At 37.0% G+C, this 23617-nt stretch overlaps 1 protein-coding gene across 1 annotated transcript in view; it reads left to right on the forward strand.

Annotated features, from left to right (window-relative positions):
- Window positions 1-23617, forward strand: part of LOC115214219 (transmembrane channel-like protein 5) — a 108086-nt gene that overhangs the window by 81141 nt on the left and 3328 nt on the right. Inside the window, exons 8-17 of the mRNA XM_029783331.2 lie at window positions 895-1045; window positions 3146-3304; window positions 4085-4227; window positions 6470-6551; window positions 7640-7737; window positions 9985-10077; window positions 12328-12403; window positions 14755-14885; window positions 17979-18143; window positions 19860-19938. Of these exons, the coding sequence (XP_029639191.1) occupies window positions 895-1045; window positions 3146-3304; window positions 4085-4227; window positions 6470-6551; window positions 7640-7737; window positions 9985-10077; window positions 12328-12403; window positions 14755-14885; window positions 17979-18143; window positions 19860-19938 (1177 nt within the window). The remainder of the gene's footprint in view (window positions 1-894; window positions 1046-3145; window positions 3305-4084; window positions 4228-6469; window positions 6552-7639; window positions 7738-9984; window positions 10078-12327; window positions 12404-14754; window positions 14886-17978; window positions 18144-19859; window positions 19939-23617) is intronic.

Below are 23617 nucleotides of genomic sequence, written 5' to 3' on the forward strand. Positions count from 1 at the left end.
TCTTTAATTCTTTCCTTATACTTGTACATTATATAATCCTTAAGCTTAATGTCAGTAGCCATCCCCTAGTTTATGAAAAAAATACAAAAATCCTTGTATAGAACTGTACGCTTCATAGTTCCAGTGATGTGGTGTTTAGCTGTTGTGTGCATGCTCACATGTCCATGATAGGAAACTTCACGCTAGGGAGAGAGAGCACTGCATGCACAACAGTGCCGGGTGAAAGGTAGTTTCTTTTTGACTCTGCATGTGTTATGCTTAAATACGTGTTTATATTCTTGAATGTGATGAAGTGACAAATGAAATTATTATCCTGCTTCTAGCTTTTGTGTTGCTGCCAGGATTTGAAAAATAGGGCACATCCCTCCACCACCATTTATTTTGTGATTTAGGGGGGATTTTTGAAAAACAAGGGGAAATTTTATGGTGGTGTTCAGTGAACAAATTAAACATGGACCAATCAAGTTTATGTATAAATTTTCTTTTTATATGTTTGTTTCCTTTTACACAATATTAAAACAATGGCTAAAAATTTTCTGAAGCAGCACCCCCACTAATTTTATCTATGATCTGCCACTGCTTCCCTCATACGCAAAAAAATAAAATGCTTACACACATAGAAGGAGAAAGAGAAAAGGAGAGAGGGGGAAGGAGAGAATGAGCAAACTATTAAAATGAGAGAAGCGCTAAAACATCTTATGTCAAATAAGTCAGCAACACCAAATAAGCGACACGGAAATGGCTGTTGAAACGTTTCATAAACAATGTTGGCTGGCATTGTATGGAACTAGTTCAGAAGGTCCTTGTGCTGATGTTATATAATTGTTTTTATAACTGTCATTACTAATGTTTATATCAAGTTACTATTGATATTGGTGTTGTTATTGTTCTTAGTATTGCTCGGTCATACAAGGAGAACTATATTGAAGCAACAACTGAAGACAATTTTTACTTTGTTACAAAGATGTTCACAATATGGGACTATAGTGTGATATCGAGAGATGCTGCAGCCCTGCGGCACAGGAGCATCCATAATGAAATCAAGGTAAGTTTGGTCTACCTGTATATATGCATTATTGAATGGACATGTATATGCATACAAGTATGTGTATACGCACACACGTGAGTGTGTGAACATATCAATCTGTGCAGTATGAATGAATACTCGTGTGCAGGTGTATCTCTGATTGGGTGTTTATGTGTGTGTACATAATTTTCATGTGAATGCCTATATGATTATAAATTGTACTTGTGTGTATGATGTATATAGAGGTGTGTGTGTATGTTGTACATAGGCATAGAATTTATGCTTATGGATATTCAACTGAAGTACATGCATACACACTTCATGATATTTACACACAAGACCGTCCAGGTGTGGCTGTGTGGTTAAGAGGTTTCCTTCCCAACTACATGATTCTGGGTTCAACCCCACTGTGTGACACCTTGGGCAAGTTTTTTTCTACTGTAGCCCTGAGCCAAACAAAGCCTTGTGAGTGAATTTGGTAGACAGAAACTGTCAGAAGGTGGCGAGCTGGCAGAAACGCTAGCATACCAGGCGAAATGCTTAGTGGTATTTCGTTTGCTGTTACGTTCTGAGTTCAAATTCCGCCGAGGTCGACTTTGCCTTTCATCCTTTCGGGGTCGATAAATTAAGTACCAGTTACACACTGGGGTCGATCTAATCGACTTAATCCGTTTGTCTGTCCTTGTTTGTCCCCTCTGTGTTTAGCTCCTTGTGGGCAATAAAGAAATAAGAAACTGTCAGAAGTCATCCCTCTCCCTATTTTTAAGAGGTGATGGGCCAACAGGTTTTTGGAATCTGATGATTTGTCATAAAGCTAAACCCTTTATGGACAGGAAACCTAAGGTAATCCCATAAACCAGCCTTCCCAATTTTTAATACATATTGCTCTACATCTTAGAGTGTGTTTCCTCTTTCAGATTTATGTTTTTTACAGACAATATATGTGTGTGTGTGTGTGTGTGAATGCCTATATATCATCATCATCATCATCATCATCATTGTTTAACGTCCTCTTTCCATGCTGGTAAGGGTTGGATGGTTTGACATGGAGCTGGCTAGCAGGGAGCTGTCTATTGTGGCATGGTTTCTATGACTGGATATCCTTTACATAGCACTGGCACGGGTGCATTAATGTAGCATCGGCACGGATGCTTTTTAAGTGGCACCAGCACTTGAAGGATCAGCCTGTATGTGTGCAAAACAGTAATTTTACTTAGCTTGATATGTGTTATTAAGTACAGCGAATTGCTACATTTCCCAGCCCCTTCACATGCACAAGCAGGCAAGCCCTAATTCACCAAGAGTTGCATACCCTTAGAAATAAGAAATAAGAGTTACATACCCTTAGCACTTACTATAGTTCAATACAGATACATCATGACCTACATTGTAACCCTATAATTTGAGGCACTTGCATGTTGACTTATAATACTAGAAAAAATTTGTTTACACATTATCCAAACATGATCGATACCAGGGCTGCCTGACTGGCTCCCATACCAGTGGTATGTAAAAAGCACCATCCGAACGTGGCCAATACCAGTGCCCTCTGACTGGCTCCCATGCCGGTGGCATGTAAAAAGTGCTATCTGGACGTGATTGATGCCAGGGCCACCTGACAGGCTTCTCTGCCGGTGGCACATAAAAAGTACCTTCCAAACGTGGCCAATGCCAATGCCCCTGACTAGTTCCCGTGCTAGTGGCACATAAAAAACACTATCCAAACATAATCAATGCCAGGGCTACCTGACTGGCTCCTGTGCCTGTGGCATGTATAAAGCACCCACTATACTCTTGGAGTTGTTGGCATTAGGAAGGGCGTCCATCTGTAGAAACATTGCCAGATCAGATTAGAGTCTGGTGCAGCTGCTGGCTCTCCAGACATCAGTCAAACCCTCCAACCCATGCCAGCATGGTAAACGGACATCATGATGATGATGATGATGTGTGGACCTACACTACCATTTAACTATAATATTGATTCTTCATCTTATAAATGAATGAATTACAACAGACCAATAAAAATTCAAGACAGGATCATTGAAAGTTCTTGAATGAACCAGAAAGAACCAAATTTTGGGAAAAGATAATTCACTGAATTTTTTTTCTACTTTGCAGGAATATCTCTCTGAGTTCAAAGATTCCAAGAAGGAGAAGAATTTTGATCTTAAAATGAAAATTTTCCTTTTACGGCTGTTAAGTCATATTCTAGTTTTGGGCTTGATCAGTGGCTGTGGATATGTTGTCTATTATCTCTCTACATTTCTAAAAGATAAAGTAAGTTGTTAGTTTTACAAACTTACATCTTATAATATGAACTTTCACTTCATTACAACTACTCTTCATTTTCTGCTTGTTTTGTAGTCTAATAATAACACATTAATTATTGTTTAACATATCTCCTCACCCAGTTAACTTTATCCTTTTATTCTAGTCTAGGAAGGATAAAAGAGAAAAAAACACTGTAGCCTCTCCCACCTCCTCATAGTAACTAAAACCGCTTCAGGGACCCCAACCTGCTAGAAATAGCAATTAAATCTTTCTCATTTTTTTTATATATTTTTGTTATATATTTTTTTTAGATATTTTTGTCAAAAAAAAGTTGGGGAGGACACATTGGATAATGTAGTCCTAGGAACACTGGATAAATGATAGTCAACACTGGACTACCTTTGATCATAAGTCTGCTGGATCAAGGCTAAACAATCAGCACCATATTATTCCTTAATTCTCTGCTTAACCCTTTAATATCTAAACCAGCCATATCCAGCCCAAATATTCTGCTTGTCTTATATTGAAACTAGCCTGATTCTACCTTTCACACATACCCGGCAATGTCATTCTAAAAATAAACAATCATGCTGTTGAAATCTTGAAACAATGAGATTATGCATAATCAATTCAAAGCAACGTGAATGAATTACATTTGACTAAATAATCTGAATGCTAAAGTGTTAACCTTTATCTTGATAATTCTTTTTAAATTTCATTCTGTTCTTATTCCTTGCATTTTCTATTGTTATTCATCTATCAGTTTATCTGTTTTAACTTGTCCAGACTTCAAATGAAATCCTGCAGGATTTTGGTGTGCCTGTATTGATGTCAGCTTCAAATCTTCTTTTACCTTTAATTTTTACGGCTATAACCCACTTAGAGTCCTATGAACTCCCACAGACCAATTTGTATGTGACAATGGTGAGGTAAGAGAAATGAATTTTCTTCCTCAGTTCTGTTTTTTTTTTTTTTTGTTCCAGTTGTCCCACTTTATGGTGATTTTGTATTGGATTGTGTTATGTTTTAATACAGAATTATCAACTTACTTGAATGCCAACTAACCAAAAATGGAGTGAATATGTGAGCAATATATACTCAAAAATACATGCTGATTAAAACAGAACCCAAAAATTCACATGCAACACAAAGCAGTATGCAAATTAGAAGAACTGTTATTTGTACCAATTAACAAAATTCAAATACATTTGCAAAAATCACCAAACTCAGTTCGATATGTAGTCAGAACTGAATTAGAGCAATAAAACAGTTTGAAACCTTATCACTGAGTCTAGTGACTGATGAAAATTGAGTTAAGTTTATGTGCTGTACATTAGCTCACTCCCTCCATCAAATCAATTTTGCCTGAACAGGTGCACCTTGTACCATGTATCAGGTATTGAGGCAGCGAGCTGGCAGAAACGTTAGCACGCCGGGCGAAATGCATAGCTGTATTTCGTCTGTCGTTACGTTGTGAGTTCAAATTCCGCCGAGGTCAACTTTGCCTTTCATCCTTTCGGGGTCGATAAATTAAGTACCAGTTACGCACTGGGGTCGATGTAATCGTCTTAATCCGTTTGTCTGTCCTTGTTTGTCCCCTCTATGTTTAGCCCCTTGTGGGCAATAAAGAAATAGGTATCGAGGTGTATGCAGAGCAACACATGAAGTGATTTGCTCAAGAACACAATACACCACCCGGTCTAGAAATTGAAATCACGATCTCACGATCATGAGTACAACACACTAACCACAGGGCCATGCCCCCTCAAATGATGATATTAATAATAATAATAATAATGATAATAAATGCCCTGATGCAGTACCAGACAGTGGCTCTCGTGGCTTCTGATCTTAACTGATTGGAAGTGTTATCATGTACATTGTTTTGTCTTGGTTTAAAAGATGGGCTACAGCAGATATTCTGCTCAATACCACAGATTTGCTTGTCAGTTGTTTGACCTTAACCAGTTGAGCATGTCCCTTAGTGACTGACAATATGTGCATCTCTGATCATGAACAGAAGTAGTGAGGTAATATCATAGCTGTGTGTTGAAAGGAATTCTTAGAGGCTTGAATAATTCACCTTTGTAAACATGGGTAGTTCATTAAACATCCTTAAACAATCCTTGTTCAGGGACCTTTTGAGTGGGATGGGTTACTCGACCAGAAGAAAATTCTAACTGAGCCCCACCTGCAAGGTCATGTGCTGTTTATCTCAATATGAGATCACCATGTCGCGCACATATGGTTGTGATGCATGTGCCTGGTGTACCCTTATCAGATGGGTAGTCATGATAGGTATACTGGGCTTCGTATATTTTACCCCAGTGTCACTTTGATGGTATGCACTACTCTCTCACTTGATAATAATAATAATAATAATGTGGTGTGTGTACCCTTATCAAATGGTATTCATGTCGGATTGGAAAAGGTGAGAAAATGGTTTAAATAAAGTGTGGTAGAAAATGACGGAGTTCACGATTCATTGTGTTCATGGAATTGAGCACTGAAAACCCAATATTATACTGGTAGACAGGAAAGAAAAATTATGCCTGACCATAGACATTGTTTTCTAGCATGCTGGGCAAAATGCCTAGCAGCATTTTGTTTGCCTGCATGTTCTGAGTTCAAATTCCGCCAAGGTCGACTTTGCCTGTCATCCTTTCGGGGTCCATGTAATTGACTAGACCCCCCCCCCCAAAAAAAAAAATTTCAGGCCTTGTGCCTTTAGCAGAAAGGATTATTATTATTATTATTATTATTATATTATTATTATTATTATTATTATTATTATTATTATTGCCTTTGCACAGCTTCTAATGCTGGAAATGTACTTATTTTTTGAGCACCTTCCAGAGTCTTTGAGTGATTCCAAGCAGTGTTGTTTTCTGCAAGTGCTCCACCCTTATTGCAAGCGTTATTTGTTCCACATACTTCTCGAGATTTTTGCCCCACTGTTCCCAGGGCTCTGACAATTATTGGTACTACTGCTACTTTTTTCATCAACCACAACTGCTTAACTTCCCAAGCTAACCTGTCATATCTCTCAATTTTAAAATGTTTCCAACAAATTATCATTTGAAATAATAAAATTAATTTTATTTATTTAATTTTTATTTCATTTTATCTCATTCATGTATATTTTCTTCTTTTTCTTCTCTATCATTTTAGAACAATGCTATTATCAATCGTTAATATGGCAATGCTGTGTTTATACTGGTCAATGAAAGTTATAAGGAATGGGAGTACACAGGTGAGACAATGAATATAAATAAGCACACGTCACACTAGCATGTATACCTCACACTAGTATTCACAGTATGTATCATATTAACATGAATACTTTACACTAGCATTTGCATACATCACACTAGCATTCACATGAGTCAATCAAGCATTCACATGCATTACTCAAGCATTTGCATGCATCACTCAAGCATTTGCATGCATCACTCAAGCATTCGCAGGCATTACTCAAGCATTTGTATGCATCACTTAAGCATTCACATGCATCAATCAAGCATTTGCATGTGTAACTCAAGCATTTGCATGCATCGCTCAAGCCTTCGCAGGCATTATTACTCAAGCATTTACAGGCATTACTCAAGCATTCGCAGGCATTACTCAAGCATTTGCATGTGTCACTCAAACATTTGCATGCGTCACTCAAGCATTCTCATGTCGCTCAAGCATTTGCATGCATTGCTCAAGTATTCTCATGCATCATTCAAGCATTCACATGCATCACTCAGGCATTCACATTCATCAGGCTAGCCTTCACTTACATCACAATTGCATGCATACATCACACTAGTGTATGTCCATTGCACAAGCATGCACAGGCATCAACTAACATGTATACATATCATCAGATTAGTTTGCATTCATCAGATTAGCTTGACTGCTCTCATGTACACATTCACACACACAAGCATTCATGATTATTCATTCACCCTTGTTCTCATCATTCTCAGTGTTATGTCACTATTGCTGTTGCATATTCTAACATCATCACTATTGTCATCATCATTGTTATTGCCTCTCGTTGTTACTATCATTATCAAAAACACTGAGAATGATGTTGATGATGATAATGCTGGCAACATTGATAACGACAACTATAACAAAGAAAATTATGATAACAAAAGCAATGAGAATGACATTGTAACTTTCATCCTCTTTCATTGTCACTCACCTGCTCATCGTCCTCATTCATATTATCATCTTTATTTTTATTGTTATTGTCATTATTACCCTCACTATCATCATCATCATCACCATCATCATCTTTATCCTCATTGTTATCATCATCAGTTTGATATCTTTATTCTTCTCTTTCAGTGCTGGGAAACCTTCATCAGCCAAGAAATATACCGCTTAGTGGTAGTTGATTTCTTCTTCACCATTCTCTACACTTTAGTCTTCGAGGTAACCTGGTTGTAAGTTTTACCTTTCCACTGCAAAGTTAACATTTTCTTTTGCCTAGGATTTTTAGGCTTTTATTGATTCCAGCAAGTAAAATGGGTTATTGTGGAGGGAAGCAGGGTTTTTCATCAGTGATACTGCAGCCTTTATTCTGGTTTGAGTGTGAAATAAAGAATTTGATACAGAACTTTGTTTTGCTAAAGGATATCTAAGTATTATGGACATTTTGAACACTGAAAATATGGCAACTTGATGATTGGCATCCGTGCTAGTGGAGCGCTAAGAGTACCATATGAGTGAGATCGTTGCCAGAGCAACAAGCTGGCCTCTGTGCCGATGGCACGTTAAAAACACCATTCAAGCGTGATCTTTACCTGTGTTGCCTTACTAGTACTTGTGCTGGTGGCACATGAAAACAAACATTTGAGTGAGGGTGTTGCCAGTGCCGCTGGACTGGCTCCTGTGCAGGTGGCACATAAAAAGCACCATTTGAGCATGGCCATTGCCAGTACTACTTAACTGGCCCATGTGCCGGTGGCACATAAAAGCACCCACTACACTCTTGGAGTGGTTGGCATTAGGAAGAGCATCCAGCTGTAGAAACTCTGCCAGATCAGATTGGAGTCTGGCGCAGCCATCTGGTTTGCCAGGCCTCAGTCAAATCGTCCAACCCATGCTAGCATGGAAAGCGGACATTAAAAAATGATGATGATGATGTGTGTGTGTGTGTGTATGATGATGATAATGACGACGACAACGATGTTGTTGTTGTTGTTGTTGTTCAATAATACAAGCTGTAGTCATATAGCTTTGATAAGAATAGGATGATGTTGAATTCCTCAACACCCTTCTCTCTCTCTCTAAGATTTTAATGGATCAAATATGGAATTGGTTAAATGTGCATAAATGTTGCATTGCAGCATTTGGCGGTATGCTAATCAATTTGAAATATATATAGCTCCTTAATCATGAATAAATCTCCATTCTTTTATGTGTGTGTGTATGTCTAATGATTCTGCGTGTTCACCACCATAATAATGATAATGATAATATAATAATAATAATAATAATACCCTTTCTACTGGAGGCACAAGGCCTCAAATTTTGTGGGAAGGGACTAGTCGATTACATTGACCTCAATTTTTTCACTGGTACTTAATTTATCAACCCCGAAAGGATGAAAGGCAAACTTGACCTTGGTGGAATTTGAACTCAGAACATAGCGACTGGTGAAATACTGCTAAGCATTTCGTCTGGCATGCTAATGATTCTGCCAGCTTGCCACCCTAATGATAATAATAATCCTTTCTACTATAGGCACAAGGCCAGAAATTTGGAGGGAGCAGACTAGTTGATTACATCAACCCCAGTGCTTCACTAGTACTTAATTTATTGACCCTGAAAGGATGAATGGTGAAATTAACTTTGGTAGAATTTGAACTCAGAACACAAAGACAGATGAAATGCCGCTAAACATTTCACCTGTCATACTAACAATTCTGCCAGCTCACTGCTTTAATGATAATGATAATAATAATCAATTCTTTTATTAGCCACAAGGGCTGACATAAAATAACATTAAATGACATGCAACAACATAAAGGACAAAAACAGAACGATACAAAGGGTTTTAGAATGAAAGAAGCCCGTCGTATATATGTATATATATATGTGTGTGTGCATGTATGTTTGTGTTTGTTCCATCCAACATTGCTTGACAACTGATGCTGGTGTGTTTATGTCCCTGTCACTTAGCGGTTCAGCAAAAAGAGACCGATAGAATAAGTATTAGGCTTACAAAGAATAAGTCCCGGGGTCGAGTTGCTCAATTAAAGGCGGTGCTCCAGCATGGCCACTGTCAAATGACTGAAACAAGTAAAAGAGTAAAAGAGTAAATTAAAACTCTCAATAGGAGTGGGGTGGGGGCGCTTTAAGGTCCTCGTGGAAAAAACCCAACAAAAGCCACAGGTACCTGATTAACAGAGCAAAACCCTTTCTCCTTTAATTTTTCACAGGTGTACACTCAGTCCTTTTACACTGGCCATTCTTCCAACATTCACCTACCTTTCAACAAACTTGCTAGAAGGTAACACTTCTCTCTCTCCATCCTCAACTTCCTTTTCAAGTGAAACTTGAAAAAGTTGATGAGGGCTTGGCCAAAGAGGAAAAAGTGTAATAAATCCATATATCCACATTCACAAATTCAGAAACATTATGTTGCAATATACAGTTTGTAACCCAGTATTTGTTGTATATTTCAGCGTTTTACATTCTTGTCAAGCCTTATCTGCAAGCCCAAAGTTCAATATTGCTACAACAACACTAGATCTGGTTTATTCACAAGCGCTTTGTTGGTAAGAGTCAAACTTTTCTCTTTTAACAGCTTTCATTTCTCTCACTCTCCTTCTCTCTCTCCCTCTTACTTTCTCTTCCTCTCTATCTCTTACTCTCTCTCTCTCCCTCTCTACCTCTTACTTTCTCTCTATCTCTTACTTTTTTCTATAGTTCTCTAATGCTAAATTTTAAACTTTTTTCTTTCATTCTTTATTTTTCATTTTATATTTCTTTCATTATTTCTTTTTTCTTCCTTCTTCTTTTCATTCTTTCTTTCTTTCTTTCTTTCTTTCTTTCTTTATCCCTTCCTCTCTTACTTTCTCTCTATCACTCCTTTTCTCTATAGTTCTCTTTCTAACTCTCACTAACTTTTTAACTTTTTCCTTCTTTTATTTTATTTCTCTTTCTTTATTTCCTTTATTTCATTATTTTCTCTTTTTTATTTCTTTTTTCTTCCTCCCTTTCTTTATTCCTCCCTTCCTTCCTTCCATCCTTCCCTCCTTTCATCCTTCTTGCCTTCCTTCCTTCCTTCCTTTTTTTCTCAAGTTCTCTTTTTTGCCCCATCTTGCTCACTCTTTTCCTAGCTCTATATTTCTTTCTCTTATCTATCTGTATGTCAGTCTTAAATGTTTGTATCTCTGTGTTTGTTGGTTCCCCTCCCCATACCACTTGACAACCAGTTTTAAGTTTGTTTACACCCCACCTATAACTTAACGGTCCAACAAAACGAGACCAACACAATAAATACCAGACTTACGAAATAAGTACTGAGGCTGATTTGTTCAACTAAACCTTTCGGGATGGTGCCCCAGCATGGCCACAGTCCAATGACTGAAACTAGTCAAGAATAAAAGAATCTGTCAGCTACATAGCATCACTGACGCATTGGCAATAAATGGCTTGTCAGCCTCACCTGGACATAGTCATCATCAATATGTATAGGTGAATGAGGATGTACATATGTGTTTGTATAGTGTATACAGGGTGGGCCAAAAGTCACAAAATAAGTTCAGTACAGTCCAGAATTGTCAAAGACATGCTTCGGTTTTGCTAAAATTGAATGGAGTAAATAAAATGAAGTGCATCCAGCTGTGGACACTCTGCCTCAGCAACTTCTGTGTGAGCATGGATAAGATGACATTAACCCATTACTATTTAAACTGGTCATACCTGGCCCAAATATTCTACCTGTTTTATGTTCAGATCAGTCAGATCCAACCTTTCATACCTATCCTACATTGTCATTCTAAAACTGAATGTTCATATCATTAAAATATGAAAGCTAAGAGTTAATACATGATTAATTTAAACCAATGTGGATTAATATGCAGAACATCTAAGAGAATAATCTGAATGCTAAAGGGTTAAAATGATGATGACTAGATGTATATAATATGTATATATTTACAGCTTTTAATAAAATGTTGTAGTATGAAACAATTGTACTAGATTACCGGATTCATTCTTGTTGCTTATTTTTTGTATATATATATATATATATAGGCGCAGGAGTGGCTGTGTGGTAAGTAGCTTGCTAACCAACCACATGGTTCCGGGTTCAGTCCTTACTGCGTGGCATCTTGGGCAAGTGTCTTCTGCTATAGCCCCGGGCCAACCAATGCCTTGTGAGTGGATTTGGTAGACGGAAACTGAAAGAAGCCTGTCGTATATATATATGTATGTGATTGTGTGTCTGTGTTTGTCCCCCTAGCATTGCTTGACAACCGATGCTGGTGTGTTTACGTCCCTGTTACTTAGCGGTTCGGCAAAAGAGACCGATAGAATAAGTACTGGGCTTACAAAGAATAAGTCCCGGGGTCGATTTGCTCGACTAAAGGCGGTGCTCCAGCATGGCCGCAGTCAAATGACTGAAACAAGTAAAAAAAAAAAATATATAAATATATACAACGGGCTTCTTTCAGTTTCTGTCTACCAAATCCACTCACAAGGCTTTGGTCTGCCTGAGGCTATAGTAGAAGACACTTGCCCAAGGTGCCATGCAGTGGGAATGAACCCGGAACCATGTGGTTGGTAAGCAAGCTACTTACCTCACAGCCACTATATATTGAAATATTTCTACCAACAGGTTCATATTTTGAAATGTTCTAACCGAGAGTGTTATTACACAATGGGTGCATTTCCTATTATATGCTGCACAAACCTGAAATGTACATATTAAATGATTTTCAAAATGTCAGTATTTGGTTTGACATTATTATTACGACTTTATACACACACACACATGTTAACAAATGTCACTTTACTTGCAGGCTTGGTTTATTCTATGCTCCTTTGATGCCATTGTTAATGGTCGTGAAATTATTTTTTATATTCCACATTAAATGGGTAAGTGACATCTCTATTATTTGTATATTGTTTGTGTATCTGTATATATGTCAACAGCAATACACAATTATACAGTTTATATATAGTGATCATCATCATAATCATTATGGTGCATTTTTTTTCTTTTTCCTTCTGATATATGCTGAATAGCTTTCATAGCATCTCATCACTCATTGCAAACTTTTTGTCTGTTGGCAGATTCACAATAACACTGAAAACAAGCTAGCCTTGTTGCTGCTGTGTATGCTTTGGTTTTTATTTTTTTAAAGGCTGGCTTTCTTTTCCATCATCAACCTCTGTATGCATGGGTACATGTACTTTTACTTTTATTTTTACTTGTTTCAGTCATTTGACTGCGGCCATGCTGGAGCACCACCTTTAGTCGAGCAAATCGACCCCGGGAATTATTCTTTGTAAGCCTAGTACTTATTCTATCGGTCTCTTTTGCCGAACCGCTAAGTGACAGGGACATAAACACACCAGCATCGGTTGTCAAGCAATGCTAGGGGGACAAACACAGACACACAAACATATACACACACATACATACATATATATATATAAATATATACGACAGGCTTCTTTCAGTTTCCGTCTACCAAATCCACTCACAAGGCATTGGTCAGCCTGAGGCTAGAGTTGAAGACACTTGCCCAAGGTGCCACGCAGTGGGACTGAACCTGGAACCATGTAGTTGGTAAGCAAGCTACTTACCACACAGCCACTCCTGTGCCTATACATACATGTATGTATGTTAGTTGGTCGGTGGCAGTGGTGACTAACATGTATTCCATACTGGCATGGGTTGAGTATTTTTACAGGATTTCATAGGTTTGAAGACTACATTGTACTCCAATGTCTGCTTTGGCAGGTTTGTTAACACCTACCATTTTACAATCTGTATATGCATATATATGTGGAGGCACAATGGTCCAGTGGTTAAGGCAGCGGACTCGCGGTTGGAGGATCGCGGTTTCGATTCCCAGACCTGGCATTGTGTGTGTTTATTGAACGAAAACACCTAAAAGCTCTACGAGGCTCCGGCAAGATGTGGTAGTGACCCCTGTTTTACACTTTTGTCCCAACTTTCTCTTACTCTTTCTTCCTGTTTCTTGAGTAATGCTGCGATGGACTGGCATCCCGTCCAGCAGGGGGGAACACATACACCATAGAAACCGAGAAACCAAGCCCATGAACCTGGCTAGGCTTGAAAAGGGCGCATAAATAAAAAAAAAAGGCATATATACAGGCGCAAGAGTGGCTGTGTGGTAAGTAGCTTGCTTACCAACCACATGGTTCCAGGTTCAGTCCCACTGCGTGGCACCTTGGGCAAGCGTCTTCTACTTTAGCCTTGGGCCGACCAAAGCCTTGTGAGTGGATTTGGTACACGGAAACTGAAAGAAGCCCATCGTATATATGTATATATATGTATATGTATGTGTGTGTTAGTTGCCCCAACATCGCTTGACAACCGATGCTGGTGTGTTTATGTCCCCATAACTTAGCAGTTTGGAATAAAGAGTCCACTAGAATAAGTTCTAGGCTTACAAAGAATAAATCCTTGGGTCAGTTTGGTTGACTAAAGGCGGTGCTCCAGCATGGCCACAGTCAAACGACTGAAACAAGTAAAAGAGTAAAAAAGTATATATACATATAGCCCTACCTGTAATTGTTGTTGTTATGGTAATGAGTATTATGGGGGTTTTATTATTATTATCATTATAACTTAACAAAATACACAGCAGCATTTCATCCATTTTTATATTCTAAGTCAGGGTTTCCCAACCAGGGATGCTTGCATTCTTTGTGGGTGTGAGCAGGGCTGGATTTACAGGGTGTCAAAAGAGGGCAATTGCCCCGGGCACCTTTATTCTTATATAAATTATTACTTTAAGGGGTGCGAGAATATATTAAAAGTTTTTAGGGGTGCAGGGCATAACAAAGTTTGGAAACCACTGTTCTAAGTTCAAATTCCATGAAGGTCAACTTTACCTTTCAGGGTCAATAAAATAAGTACAAGTCAAGTACTGCAGTCAATGTAATTGAGTTCTTCCTCCCTTCAAAAACTGCTGACACTGTGCCAAAATTTGAAACCATTATTATCATAACTGAGATCAGTATCTTTAGAATGGTGGGTTGACTTTTTTAGTTTCCGAAAAATAAAATGCTTTGCACTATTTGTTCAAACTCTTTACATTCTGTGCTCAGATCCTGCCATTCTTTGGGTCAGTAAAATAAAGTAGTATCCATGTACTGGTGATAGGGTGGGGGAGCAATGTTATTAATTAATCTCTCCCCAAAATTTCTTCTTTTTTTTATATATTACTATTATTATCTTTTTTGTATTTCAGGCTAGTGTAATATGCTGTTGCAGTCCTTCTAAAATGATCTGGAGAGCCTCACGTACACATACAATCTTTCTGGGAGTATTACTGCTGTATTTTGTACTAACAGTTGTTGCAGTTGCTATAAGTATCTATTAGTAAGTAAAAATTTGAGATTTACTGAACTCCATTCATGTGTACCTGTCAAGAATACATGTATGCTCACCTGAAACATACACGCATTCACCTGGAACAAACACAAGCTCATTTAAAACACATTTTCACCTATCCATAACATATATACATTTACTCAGAACAAATATAAACCCACATCATTGTCATTTTCACCCTCTAACCCTTTTGTTACTGTATTTATTTTGAGATGCTCTGTGTTTCTTTTAATTACTTTAAATATAACAAAGAATTTAGTAAAATAACTTAGTTATCATTCAGCTAGTGTTAGGAACATAAATTGTGACTAAGGTTTGGTGGAAGATTTTAATTCAAAACTAATGAAAACAAGACATTTGTACTCAGAGCCAGAGCCGGTTTCAGCCAGGCTGGTAACAAAAGGGTTAATGTCCACTCTTCCGTGTTTGCATGGGTCAAACAGAATTAGTTGAGGCTAATTTTCTATTGTTGGATGCCTTTTGTGTCACTAGCCATCACCTGTTTCCAAGGAAGATATTTTCTCCTTTCTAGGCATCCTTTTCACTAATGTTGGGTAACAGGCTTCACTTTTATGACAGTGATTTTTATTTATAATCATCATGGGATGGTGATACAAGGATACACACAAATATACGCACTCACAAATACATACAAATACACACATACATAGATACACACACATATATACATACATGGCTGTTGCCAGCCTCATCTGGCCCCCCGTGCCGGTGGCACGTAAAAAGCACCATCCAATTGTGGCCGTTTGCCAGCCTCGTCTGGCACCTGTGCAGGTGGCACGTAAAAAGCATCCACTACACTCACGGAGTGGTTGGCTTTAGGAAGGGCATCAAGCTGTAGAAACACTGCCAGATCAGCCTGGGCCTAGCGCAGCCTTCTGGCTTCCCAGACCCCAGTTGAACTGTCCAACCCATGCTAGCATGGAAAACAGACGTTAAACGATGATGATGATATATATATATTTTAATATAATCTGGGTAATAAGTTTATAGTGTGCTTTCCAAAGCTCCTCTCCGGGTATCAGCTACCAAATGTAATTATATAGTAGGACTTCAGTTACTGGATATACATGTGGAAATCCACAAATATCCATAGACTATAAACAAATTTTAATATGAGAAGATGGATTAAACAGGCTTTATCTCAATCACTACAATTGTTTCAATGCATCATAATCAGCAGATAATTGCTGAATGTTACATCCAATTGTGTTGATATTGTGTTGATATGATTCAACAATAGCTGTTGAATATGTACATATATATATATATATTAATTTTATTAATAGTTAGGGAATATAAAAATTCCAAGCCGACAGGGAAAAAAATTCAATTTAGCACACTAAATCAAAAATTCGCAATATATTATATGTATATATACATAGAATTTAGAGATAAACTGCTCTTGTTATTGAATCAATACTGAAACGATATTATCTTTCATACCCACATAGAAATTAATTAAATATATTATAATTGTTAATCTAATAATCACAAAACAAATCAAACATTAATTGACTACACGCGTTTCATGAATATATATATATAAATCGATAATATTAAAAGTTAATATTAATTCAATTAAAAATATATAGCCACACTTCAGGTCAAAAATTAATAAAATAAATAACGATATTATATTAAACCATAAATATATAAATATATATATTTTAACAGTAAATATTCCAATAAATTTAAACAATATTAATGTAAAGCAAAAACATAACTTATCTTAGTGATGAAAACCAGTTAAATAAAATTTTAAACTTGAAACTAATGATCTAGCGTTGTAAAAAAATCTATCTCATTAAACGTAATATAGTTTATTTGGTAACCAAAAGCCTACTGAATCTTTTGATACCACATATGTCAAAATCAGTAACTTGGTTTTGGAATACATAAGGAACATACACACCACACACACACACACACACACAAGCAAACTCTCTTTTATATTTATAAGATTACCTCTGCCTTAGTTAAGGCGGAGGTATTGTTTTCAGTCATGTTTGTTTGTCCGTGGACAAGATATCTCAAGAACTGCTGGATGGATTTGGATGAAACATTCAAGGATCTTTGGCCTCATAACTGGCATGAACTGATTAGATTTTGGGATTGATCTGGTACTGGACAAGGTTTCTGGATTATTTTTCTGGCTTTTTTACTTAATTCTTGAGAACGGTTGGGTTCAGTTTTAACATTCACATTTGTAAGGGCAGTCGAGTTTATTTCAGATATTCTCATTTTAAAAATCATCTCTAGCTTATCGTTGAGAGGACATCGGTTGAGCTTTGGCAGAGGTTTGCAATCCCTGAGTGTTCTTGTTATCATTATTATTATCCTTTTTCTCTCTATCATCTTTCCTTTCAGTTCTATATTTAAGAGATGAGGAATTATGTACATTATTTACATGATTTACATTTGACGGACATTTGTCCTCATCTTGTTTGTTGTTAACACGTTTTGGCTGATATACCCTTCAGTCTTCATCAGATGTCTTGGGGAAATTTTGAACCAGGGTTCTCATTCCAAAGGTATTTTTCGATGTTGTTGCTATTATTATTATTATTATTATTATTATTATTATTCAGGTCACTGCCTGGAATCGAACTCAGAATCTTGGGGTTAGTAGCCCCGCGCTCTTAACCACTATGCTATATGCCCACAGGCATATGGCGTAGTGGGGCATATGGCATAATGGTTAAGAGCACAGCCTACTAAACCCAAGATTCCGAGTTCGATTCCAGGCAGTGACCTGAATAATAATAATAATAATAATTATAATAATAATATAACAACAACATCGAAAAATACCTTAGGAATGAGAAGCCTGGTTCGAAATTTCCCCAAGACACCTGAAGAAGGCTGGAGGTTATATCAGCCAAAACGTTGTGTTAACAACAAACACGATGAGTAAAAATATCTGTTAAATGTAAATAATGTATCTTTCTTTACCTCTCTATAATTTTAAACTTTCTCTTTCTCTCTCTCTCTCTCTCTCCCTCCTTTCAATTATCTCTGTCTTTCTATCTGATATCCTCTCACTCTGTATTTATATTTCAGCAACAAACCAAGTGTTGCATGTGGACCATTCAGCCAAATGGATACGGCCTACGATCTTGTCTCTCTGATGGTTGAGAAATGGCAGTCTTCAAATTTATATCTCAAGAAAATCGTCAGGTTTATTTCTCAACGAGGTTTTATATTTGTAGTCCTTATTATCTTCTGGTGAGTATTGACTACCATTTCTGGCCTTCATGGTATTGACTACTATTACTAGCCTGCATCATGGTGATGGTGATTGTGTCAGTCCTGGTAAGGACAAAGACAGTGTATACTTCATCATTCATAATTTACTCACTTTCTTCATCAACACCAGCAAAAGTAACTAGCACTACTTTTCTTTCAGCTAATTAAAAATTATCATCATTATCTCCAATATCATCATTATTGTCACCATCAACCACCTTCATTATCGTCAATTACTGCTAGCCTCATTATTGTCACTGTCAACCTTCAGCATTATCATGATGATCACTATAAGCACTATCATCATCATTAGCCCCATCATCATCCTTTATTCTTATTAATCATTAGCCATCATCATTATTGTTATCAATCTTATTCTCACCTTTATTTTCAAAAGTGTGTGTATCCATGAGAGTATTTACATCAAAAAGCTGTGTGTGTGTGTGTTTCTTTTATCTTTTACTTATTTCATTCATTAGAATATGGCCATGCTGGGGCACTGCCTTGAAGAATTTTAACTGAACAAATCAACCCAAGTACTTATTTCTTAAGCCTGATATTTATTCTGTTAGTCTTTTTTACTGAACCATTAAGGTATGGGGATGTAAACACACCTACACCAGTTATCAAGCAGTGGTGGGTGACAAACATACAAACACACACATATATGACAGGCTTCTTTTAGTTCTTGTTTACCAAATCCACTCAAGGCTTTGGTTGGCCCAAGACTTTGGTAGAAGACACTTACCCAAGATGTCATGCAGTGGGACTTAAAATAGGTTATCTTCACAGGAAGCACTGGAATATGTTTGATATTTGGCTGCTTAAAAATGAATATATCAAAAAACTATTCAGAATTTCTTCCATTTTCTTGGGATCAACATTCCGTCTGGAGTGTGGTGTACTCGTATATGGAGAGTCTTAGTAGTTTTATTATGTATTCAACTCTGTACATATTTCGTGGTTCTCAAAATAATGTCTAATTTACTTGAAAATTCATCTGTTGTCTTATTACAATGAGTCAACAAAGAGACCTCTATACAGTTGCTTGACATGCTAGAAACAACAGTGAAAATTTCCCTCAAATAACCTACTAACCTTCCCCCACCCCCCAAAAAAACCCATGGAAATTATACTGTGGATAACTTAGTTTTACAGTTCTATATTTAAGAGATGAATTATGTACATTATTTACATTATTTACATCTGACAGATATTTGTACTCATCTTGTTTGTTGTTAACACATTTTGGCTGATATACTCTCCAGCCTTCATCAGGTGTCTTGGGGAAATTTCGAACCTGGGTTCTCATTCCTAAGGTATTTTTCGATGTTATTATTATTATTATTATTATTATTCAGGTCACTGCCTGGAATCGAACTCAGAATCTTGGGGTTAGTAGCCTGTGCTCTTAACCACTACACCATATGTTGAAGGCTGAAGGGTATATCAGATGAGGACAAATATCTGTCAAATGTAAATAACGAACATAGTTTTATGTCCAAATAAAAACGTGATGGCCACAGATGGAACGTCTTTAATCATAGGTCTACTCACTTGGGACTGACATGGGGGCTAAACAAGAAAAAAAGAAAATGCTAGCAAATATTTCAAACTTGTTATAAGATCGATAACATCAGATGCTGAATAGTATTTAGAATATATGTTCTTCTCTTTTTTATTTTTTTGATACAGTGTCATAGCATATTACAGTCATATTCTACTGACCAGCCATCGCAAAATGGTGAAGCTTCTTAAATACCAGCTGGATCTGGTAAGGACTAATGTTTATTTTGCCTTTCAAATTGCATTACAAAATAATAATAATAATAATAATAATAATAATAAAGAACTAACAGAGCTTATTGTAGCATTTTTTTCATAACAATTTCCATGTTGTTTGTATTGTGATTGTGTTTTATGATTTAGCCTCAAACAATTCTAATTTCAATTACATATGAACCAAGCCAACAAAAGATCCTTTATGAGGTTTCTCATCAATCTAGAAACAGTAGCCAAATCTCCCTTTCAAACTGCATTTTCTTAAAAAAAAAAAATTAAGGACACATTGGACATTGTAACCAAAGATTTACAAACTACACACCAAATGGATGGTTAATGGCTGGAACTCTTGAAATGCCTTTCATCAGAAACAATAATCATACAACAAACAGACTGGATTCCAAACTGCCCTCTGCTTTGTGCTTTTGAATTCCTCTTGAATAAAATATCCCTTGAAAAACAGATAAGGGTCGGAGATAAGATTTGTATATGACTAAAAATTCCTGCTTCAATTTCCTCTTGCTCAAACCATGCTAGCATGGAAAGATAAATATTAAATGGACAAATTAATGTTATATAAAATTATCACCCCTATTCCATTTCTGCAATATCAGTTATCTTTTTCCTACCCACTCCAACTTGTGTATCATTGGTCACAGTCACCCATCAACCTCCTCCCAATTTCTACAGTTGTCACCTACTCTTCCCTCAACACTTGTTTTTCTTAATATTCACCCTCACACACATTCCCTATCTCTAATGTTCTCTCACTCTCCCACATGCCCTTGTAACCTCTACCCACCAACACTTCCTGATCTCCTGTCCCCACTCACTTCTACTTATCTGGCATCTTGAGGCTCCACTCTATCATCTCATTGCCATTGTTTTTATCTCTTTCTAACTCTACCCCAACCACTCCTACTGCCTCTTCTATAATGGGAGTAGAAGCGTAGTTCCCTTATTGCAAGAAACCTGTTCTGTTCTGAAGCTTTCTCTCTCACTTCAACCCTTCATCTCATAGTATAAAGCTGCCTCTCTCTCTACTGTAGTTCCACTTGATCAAAAGAGATCTTAATGTTGCAGGTTGCATGGCAACCTCACTGGTAGTAGTGGCATGAAAAAAGACACCCAGTACACACTGTATAATGGTTGGCGTTTGGAGGAATATCCAACCATTGAAACCATGCTAAAACAGACATTGGAGCAGGACATAGTATTTTGGGGCTGTTGGATCTTATCAACCTTATGCCAGCATAGATCATGAACATTAAATGATGAAGATAATGATTTTTATATAAATATATATAGACATGACACTCATGTCTCTTTGAGAAGTTTCTTCAGACAAAATTTTACAGCTAATGCTGGTTCACATTTTCTCTTTGTCCAGACATTATAAATAAGACACACATTAGAGTATGTGCGAGTGTATGTATATAAAACTGCTGAGTGGTTGGTGTTAGGAAGAGCATCCAGCTGTAAAAATCCTGTCAAAACAGTCACAGAAGTCTGGTGCAGGCTTCAGCCTGGCCAGCTTTTGTGGTACCATCCCACCTATACTAGCATGGAACATGGACATTAAATGATGATGATGATGGTGATATATATATATATATATATATATTCTTTTATTATTTTTCTTGTTTCAGTCATTTGATTGTGGCCATCATTATTAATAAATAATATTAATATAAATGGCTAGCAAGCATAAAAATCAAAAAGATAAATTTATAAATTTATAAATCTATAATTATAATTAAGGGTACCAGATAGTACCAGCATTGCTAGAAATAAGAGTCAAATCATACTCAAATAAGCTGCAATATCACTGAAAATTTAACAAGCTGATGAAATCAAGGAGTCTTTCAACGATTTTAACATGTATGATGAAGCGGGCATTAATTTAACCCCAGGCAGCAAGACCCACTGATGAGGACTAAGAGTATTATCTCAGAGTTTGAAATCACATGATATGGGTATACCTGCAAATTCACTTATGTCTTTCCCCCACAAATGGTAGGTTGACTCTTTACTCGCTCCTCGATTTCATCAGCTTGTTAAATTTTCAGTGATATGTGGCTTATTCGAGTATTTTCGACTCTTATTTCTAGTAATGCTGGTACTGTCTGGTACCCTTAATTATAATTATAAATTATAATATATATATATATATATATGTGTGTGTATATATATATATATATATATATATATATATATATATCACCACCCTAATGTGGCTCATGCCAGTACTCCCTGACTGGCTACCATGCTGGTGGCACATAAAAAGCACTATCCAAACGTGATCGATGCCAGGACCATCTGGCTGGCTCCTGTACTGGTGGCATGTAAAAAGCACCATCCAAACATGGCCTCTACCCACTGACTGGCTCCTGTGCCGGTGGCTCGTAAAAAGCACCCACTATACTCCTGGAGTGGCTGGCATTAGGGAGGGCATCCAACTGTAGAAACATTGCCAGATCAGATTGGAGCCTGGTTCAGCTACTGGCTCTTCAGACCTCAGTCAAATCATCCAACTCATGCCAGCATGGAAAGCAGAGAGTAAACGATGATGATGATGATGATGATGATGATAATATATACACACACATATATATTATTGGCAAGTGATGGGATAAAACTGATGCAGGAATTGAAAATACCTTGTGATATTAAGGTCTTTCCATGTGTTACTTCTCTTTTTATACCTGGTTGAATAAAGTACCAACCAAAGTAATGCAGTCAATATAGTTGACAAAATCCCTTTAAAGAGGTCCTTCAGAATAGCTGGAGCTTAACAACTAAAACCAATAAAAGAAGGAGAGAGAGAGTATGTATGAGATAATAAGGCAAACAGGCTTAAGTACCTGGCTCTAAGATTCACTCAATTGGCTTTGTGATCAAGTGTTCTTATCAGTGTACTGAAATTTTCTTCTCAAGGGGCCAATTGAATGAAATCTTATATCTAGCTGTGTAATGCTCTTTACATACAGTAGACTTTACACACTTCTAGCATATATTTTATGCACCACAAAATATTCATACTGTACTCTCAATATTGATGAAGAATGAAGCACTCCATTTTTGTGACATGATCCCAATATTTGGACAATAAACCTGAAAGTGTTCGGAAAAGTTAAACTTATATAAGACTTCAATCAAAGTTCCTACATTCTCTTAGCCATCTCTTCAATCTCCTGCTCAATTTATGCTACATAAATATTAGCAGGAAGATTGTAAGTACCAGTCTAGAGTGATGGATTAAGTGAAATTTCATAGGTGGTAGATTAGAAAGTGCCTTTAGGGCACAGAGTGAAATGCTTTGAGGTATTTCTTTCAGCTTTTTGCTCTCTGAGTTCAAATCTTAGCAAAGTCAACTATGTCTTTCATCCATCGAGGGTCACTAAAATAATTTACCAATCCAAAGTAATGGATTGACAGAATTGTTAGAGTGTTGGATAAAATGTCTTGCAGTATTTTTTTTTCCCAGTTGTTTGTGTTCTGAATGCTTGGATAATTGATTGTCCATTGTACATGTTAACACCATCACTTGGTCTCCCACTGCTTTAGCAGAATTCACTCAATTGTTGCAAGCATTTTGGGTCTGGTCTCTTATTAGAGGATAACTTCCTCCTTTCCTCCAGTCAGTTTCAGGGAGCCCTGAAAAATTTACA

Source organism: Octopus sinensis, linkage group LG7 (assembly GCF_006345805.1).
Source record: "Octopus sinensis linkage group LG7, ASM634580v1, whole genome shotgun sequence".
Lineage (NCBI taxonomy): Eukaryota > Metazoa > Mollusca > Cephalopoda > Octopoda > Octopodidae > Octopus > Octopus sinensis.